Raw genomic sequence first — 7,014 nt, 5'->3', positions numbered from 1 at the left:
CTTTGTTGGAGCTTGCCCTACCTCTGAGTCTTCCCATAGTGGGTCTGAGAGTGGCTCTCAGCCAGCTTTACTGCTTATATGCTCTTGGGGGGTGGCGGGTACTAGTGAGTCTGATCAGTTTCAGGGATTTCCTGAAGCTATTTTTAGTTGTTTACTTTTTGTCTTAAGGCCTTTCTTTAGCTGTTCCCTTGCAAGAAGGAGTTTTCACTTCCCCTCAGAACACCTAGTTGTTTCATTTTTCTGTAAACATCCTATATATCCTGGGTTTTTTTTTGCCTCCCTTTTTTATATCCTATGCTTTAAATTTCCAGCTAAGATGAACGTTTGAATGCCAGAGGAAACTGCTGTACAACCCTGGAATTACAGGCTTTGTCTGTCACGCCCAGCTTCGTTGTTGTTGTTTTGTTTTGATTTTCTCTCTCTTAAGCAGAACCCCATGTGGGCTATTCCTACTTCCCTGTCCTTAGCATGTGCTTCCTGAGGAAGATGGGGATTTCTCAGCCAATAAGGGCAAAACCAAGGGAAGCAGAGGCTGAATTGGGGTGCCCTCAGGTTCCATTTGTACAGAAAGGTGGAATAAATGCATGATAGGTCTCTTCTTTCTGAAGTGTTTTTTGCCAAATGAATTGATTCCCTCTCCGCCACCCACAATCTGTTGGGCTGTTCTTGGAAACATTATGAACTTGTGTGGATGACCTGAAGCAACTGGAATCATCGTCTCCTGATGTTCAGGTTGACTCTTTATGATCAATGTGGGCCTAACCGGGTCATTTCTGGAGTCTTTCTTGAGACAATAATTTTTCAAGGCAATGGTGGCCCCATAAAGACTTTATGTGTTTGAAATTCCCCAGAACAAAAAGTAAAGGGTTGTTTTTTTTTTTTTTTTTTTTTTTTTTTTCCTTTTTTTTTTTAAAGTTCAGCCCATCGCTTTCAAAATAAAAATTTAAACTTCTCAGTAACGTCTTGCTCTGTTGAAAAAGAAATGAAGGGCTCTGGGTTCTTGGGGCTTCCTTGACTTGGCAAGACCACCTCAGAGGCCTAAGTAAACCTCTGATAGGCTGCAGAGCCAAAAAGAGTGCAACAAATGGTCCCAAATGCACAGAAAACCTCTAAGTTTCCCAGGCTTGAATCTCCTCACCCATCAAGCTAAAAAATATTTCCCTCAACAACTAGGTTGTTCCCACCTTGTACTCATTGGCCCCGACTCTTGGCTTGATCTCCAGCAAGCTGGACTCAGTTTCTCCTGGTTAAGGGCATCTTGGCAAACAAAGCAGGAGGAAGCACTGGTTTGGAATGCCAGAGGCAAAAACCTCCCTCTCAGGGACACCAAAGTGCCCTGGTGTCTTGGGTACTGTCATCACATAGGTAATATAAAGGGTTACCCTGCCAGACTAAAAACCCTTCGGTGTGTCATCCCTGCAAACCTTAGAGGCTTCAATTCCTGCCCCAGGGCTGAGAACTGCACCCCAAGGCCTGTACCCTAGTAAAGACTATCTTTCCCACATTTGCACATTAAAGAGAGACCGATATCCCTGCAGATAATCAGAGAGGAGGTGGCCACTATAGGTGACCCCAAACTTGACAGCACTTTCGGGCTTCTGGAACTGGGTGCGGCATGGACCTGTACGATTTCTCCTTTGTGCCCTTGCCTGCCTGCACACCCTGACCCGGTCCCCACTGCGGAGAAATCTGGCAGGCGGAGACAGCGGGCGTGGCCCGCGCTGGAGGCGCGCAAGGCGGGAGGGCGCGGAGCTGCGGCTACTTCCGCGCGGCCCGAGAGGGAGGGGCCCAGTGTCGCCCGCCAGCCCGGCTCAACACCGCCCGCGGCTGTTCAGTGTCCTCGCGAGCCTAGCTCCCACCGGCAAAGGCGACAGCCAGCGCGAGCCCCAGCCCTGGCCACAGGAGGCGGAGGCGCGGCCCGAGCGACCCGGCGTTCCGAGCCTTGTTCACCGGTGCGGGTAAGTGCGGATCTCCGTTTCTCTGGGTCTCCGGTTCTGCGGCCGCCTAGCTGCGGGTCCCCGGGCAGGTCGCGCGCATCGCGCAGCTGCGCCGCAGGCTCACAGGTGGCCCCTTAGTGAATGTGGCGCCCCAGGCCCAGCTCTGAGTTAGCCAACTCTCTCCGCTCGGGGGCGCGGGTTGCCAGACCCTGCATGACCCACCCGGGTTTGGCTCGGAGTGAGGGCGCCGGCAAGAGCCCGACTTAGGAGGGGGATGCGCAAAGGCGCACTCCTTTCCCAGACACACACCAGCTATCCCGGGAGAAGCGGAGCAATCACCACCCCCAAAGGCATCGCAGCTCCCGGCTTGCAGGTGGGGTGGCTACCCTTTCATTTTATTTTCTTACTGACCCTCCATGGGAAAAGTTTAAGATCATGCCAGCGAAAGTTGGGGCACAGCAGGGAGCACATCCCAAAGAGCAGAGCAGTGGATTTTCAGAGACCGCCCTGGAGCTGATCTTGAGCCCTGGGAGTGCAACCCAGGCTAGCTAGCCCTGACCCTGCTCTGTGACAATCCCTAGAGCGCTGTGAGTTGCTTAATCGCGGGGGCTAAGCTTAGACATCGGCAGGCAGCCAGGCATCTGATGGGCTAGGGTTATCTGAGGAGCAGTTGCAACCGCCTGTTTTGATGGTAGTCTTGCCCTGCTCCAGCTAATTCCAGTGTGTAAATGACCTCTGTTTAATTAGCTTATTTTACACCTGAGGTGATCTCGGTGAACGCTCCTAAAATGAAAACAAAACCAGGAAATTTAGAGGTTTGTTTAGAAAGGGAATCTTGACTGTAGGGGCAGCCGTGTGGGGGCTACTTTCTTAACCCACCTCTTCTGTGGAATAGCGAATCAAAACTCTGCTTTGCATATCTGGCGTAAAGGATAGGTGTTGGGGCTACTGAAGGAGGATTTTATGGACGGAGGTGTTGCTGCAACTTGCATGTTGTTTACGAAATACACACTTGGTCTCTCGAAATAGCATCCTGGTCATGCCACTGCGCAGAGCTTTATTTGAGCTATTGAAAATAAGAGTAAATGGTTTTGGCTGTTGGCTGTTGTTGTTCTAAAGTGCCTGCTAAAAACAGTGTTTAGATGCATTAAGGGAACAGCTTGATTGTGTCGCCAGGATTTTTTTTTTTAACTTAAATATTTAAAGAGCAGGTTTTCTGTATCTGATATGAGACACTTTCATGAAAAATAGCATCCTGGGATTATTATGTGAGCAGGAAAGGAGTGTTACCTCCTCCCCAGCTCACCCCTTTCCAAATGATAGTTCAACCAGAAAATGTTCTGAATTACATAATTGTTCTTCAAGAAAACATAATGGGTAATGGTCAGTTGTCAAGAACTTGGTTCTGAAGGAAGTGGGACCATTTTAGCACTGGAAGATGCTGCATGACTTCAAATGGATAAATTGACTTTCATCTATGAAATTTTTATACGTACACACATCTCGGCTATCTGAACCTAGCACCAGCTTTGTTGAAATACTGACTTGGTTTTATACATATGTGATTATGAGTCCATTCTAGATAGCACCTCTTCGAAGTGCTGCATATGTTTTAATTCATCTTAAAGCAATGTGTGAGGATGTAGTTCAGTGACAGTTATTATCTGGAGTGTTTGAGGCTGTGGATGTGATCCTCAGCACTCTGCCCATACCCCGCTCCCCACTAAAAGCAGTTCTAGTTAACAAGGACTCGTAATTCATTCCCCACCCCAGTCTCTCCCTCCCTCCATGCCCCCCGTGTGTGTGTGTCTGTGTGTGTGTGTGTCTGTGTGTGTGTGTGTCTGTGTGTGTGTGTGCAGCTGGAAATCAAACCCAGAGTTCCACACATGCTAAGTAAGCCCTTCACTCTAGCTCTGTTGCCAGTTTTGTGTTTGTTTTTGTTGTTTATTGAGACAGGGTTTCTCTGTGTAGCCTTCACTGTCCTGGACTTACTTTGTAGACCAGGCTGGCCTCAAACTCACAGAGATCCAACTGCCTCTACCTCCCAAGTGCTGGGATTAAAGGTGTGCACCACCACCACCTGGCCGGTTCCCAGTTTTAAAATAAGGAAACCCAAGGCTAGAGAGGCGGCTTAGAAGTTAGGGCACATACTGCTCATGAGAAGAACCAGAGTTTGGTTCCCAGCACCCATGTGGGCCCCATCACAACTGCCAGTTCCTCTAGGAGATCCTAGGGCCTCTTCTGGACCCCAGGGACACTTGCACTCACATGTGCACATGCTCAGGAGCACACACACATAAATAAAGTGAAAAAAAAATCGTTAGAAAATAAAATAAGGAAGCTGAGGCATAGAGAAGTTAAATAACTTACCCATGGACAAAGACTATAGGACAGTCATATCCGCAAAGTTAGTCTTATAGTAAGATTTCGTGACTTACTTACCTTTGTTTTTTTATTTGAGCTCAGGTGGTGAAATTTTCCTGTGAAGTGTAAGAACCCTGAACTGTAAAAGTGCCACCACGAGCATCATTAACTGGGAAGCAAAGAGCAATATGACAGAACCATCTGGCTGAGTCTGAAGTGTGAAGACCACCATATCCACCAGAAGAGCCAGGATGGATGTACAGCAAAGCACCACAGTCAGGCTCCTGGAGAAATGGTGTTCCCATGAGTCACCATCTGGCTGCAGGAGACATTACAATGCCAGGAAAAAACTGAAGCTGATTCGAGTCATTGGCCTTGTCATGGGCCTGGTAGCTGTGAGCACTGTCCCGTTTTCAATCAGTGCCTTTACTGACACAGACTCTCAGAGCCACAGGGGAGAAGCCAGTGATGTGAATGGCCCTAGGGTAGCACAGGGTCATCGTCAAAGAACTCTCTTAGACTTTAACGACAAGATTCACGATTCTACTCCGCAGCCACTTGCTTCTAGAGAAGAAGACCAAGCTGAGAACAGTACTGAGCATGCCCAGGGAGACTACCCAAAAGACATCTTTTCCCTGGAGGAGCGAAGGAAAGGCGCCATCATTCTCCATGTCATTGGGATGATCTACATGTTCATAGCCTTAGCCATCGTCTGTGATGAGTTCTTTGTTCCGTCTTTGACTGTCATCACTGAAAAACTGGGCATCTCTGATGACGTGGCCGGGGCCACCTTCATGGCCGCAGGCGGGTCGGCCCCAGAGCTTTTCACGTCTCTTATAGGGGTTTTCATTGCTCACAGCAATGTTGGCATAGGCACCATTGTAGGTTCTGCAGTGTTCAATATCCTCTTTGTTATTGGCATGTGTGCTCTGTTTTCTAGAGAGATCTTGAACCTGACATGGTGGCCGCTCTTTCGGGACGTGTCCTTCTATATCGTTGACTTGATCATGCTGATCATATTTTTCCTGGATAACGTTATCATGTGGTGGGAAAGCCTGCTCCTTTTGACAGCTTATTTTGCCTACGTGGTTTTCATGAAGTTCAACGTCCAAGTAGAAAGATGGGTGAAGCAAATGATAAATCGCAATAAAGTGGTCAAGGTGACGGTACCAGAAGCCCAAGCTAAGGTCAGTGGATGTAGTCTTTCTCTTAACGTTTTTTTCCTGGCCATAGTTCTGAGTGCAGATGTTTTTTAATCAGCAGCTTTTTTTTTTTAATAACTGTGATGGTCTTTGGGCTATAGTGGGTAACAGATTGCATTCTGCAGTTTTCTGAGAGCCAATGAAAATGTCATTAGAAAATGTAATTTGGGGGACACTCTTCTACATGTCTTCCAAGTTTCCAAGCTACTTTAGAGTTAAAAGGAACGATGTAAGTATAGGTTGCATAAGCATCCCAGGGCACACTCAGCATTGGCTTCCTTCTAGGAAAACGAAGCCAGTGATTTTGTGAGCAATCTGATTTTTATGAGCATATTCTTAGCAAGTGACAGTGAACAAAGAATCTCTTTAAAGATGTTTAGGGGAGAAAGTTGGTTTTATGAGAGCTGTACCCTCCAGCAGCCGCCTGGGCTTAATAGTGGTATGGCTTTCATCACAGTGGCTGGAGCTATTTCTGTTCTCTGTAAGTCAGTTTCATTTCATGGCGCCAGGGATTAAACCAGTGCATCCCACGTTGAAAGTGACTTACGGAGAATTGGAAAAATAGAGAGAGTCCCTGGCCAGCCCTGCCACCTGGAGAATAGGAAAAATAGAGAGAGTCCCTGGCCAGTCCTGCCTCCTGCCTTGGTAGTGCAGCAACCCTTCTGCACACCATGATAAACATGACTCAGTGCACTTTCACAGGAGAATTTGAGGTAATGTTGCTTAATTAGGCAGACCTGGAAAGAGTTTAAAAGAAATTGACCTAAAAATATAAATGTGAAAGAAAAACAATAGATGAACAGCACCAATGAATTTTTATGGAGTTTCATAATTATGCAGCCTTCTGATTTAAATTTTAACTATAAAAACATCATCTTTAAATATGATTTTAAACAGAAAACCCTAGTATATACAGAAACTTTTTATGTTTGCGTGTGGAAAAATTCTCACACAGTTAAAAAGCAGATGTATAAGTAGAAGTAGGAGATTTGATCACAAAGAGCAGAAAAATGGTATTATTTTAGTTAAATGTTCATATTTCCTTTATAGTCTAGTTTAATGATCATCATTTTTGTAGTAGTCACAGAGTAGAAAAGGAGTGGGGAAAAATCACTGGTAATAGCTGCATAAACAGGTGATAGGATATGCATAAAGTCATGCAAGGGAGAAATGTCGCAATCGTTTTTATCATGCACATGTGCACAATGTGTGTGTGAGGGGTGCATGTGCCACACCATATGTGTCCGTCAGAGGACAGCTTTGTGGAGTTCATCTCTTCTTCCATCTGCATAGGGGTTAAGGGAATCAAACTCTGATCACCAGGTTTTTAACAAGCGCCTTTACCCGTCGAGACTGCTCTCTGGCCCAAGACATATTTGTGCCATATAATTCTTCTAATATTTATTTCACTGTGTGCTCATTGAAAACTGTAGTTTCTAAAGCTGTTAACACAAAAGATAGCAAACATGTGTTCACTTGTGACAGCTGATGATATGCCCGTCATGGCATTC

At 46.3% G+C, this 7,014-nt stretch overlaps 1 protein-coding gene across 2 annotated transcripts in view; it reads left to right on the top strand.

Moving 5' to 3' along the window:
* The first annotated feature begins 1,991 nt into the window (after nucleotides 1–1,991).
* Nucleotides 1,992–7,014, top strand: part of Slc24a2 (solute carrier family 24 member 2) — a 237,510-nt gene continuing 232,487 nt past the window's right edge. For both annotated transcript variants that reach the window (XM_051164027.1, XM_051164026.1), the window contains exons 1-2: nucleotides 1,992–2,310; nucleotides 4,404–5,488. In XM_051164027.1, the coding sequence (XP_051019984.1) occupies nucleotides 4,553–5,488 (936 nt within the window). In that variant the 5' untranslated portion in view covers nucleotides 1,992–2,310; nucleotides 4,404–4,552. The remainder of the gene's footprint in view (nucleotides 2,311–4,403; nucleotides 5,489–7,014) is intronic.

This window comes from Acomys russatus, chromosome 2 (genome assembly GCF_903995435.1).
Source record: "Acomys russatus chromosome 2, mAcoRus1.1, whole genome shotgun sequence".
Classification (NCBI taxonomy): Eukaryota; Metazoa; Chordata; class Mammalia; order Rodentia; family Muridae; genus Acomys; species Acomys russatus.
Note: the sequence above shows the minus strand (reverse complement) of the source record. Positions and strands in the feature narration are given on the sequence as shown.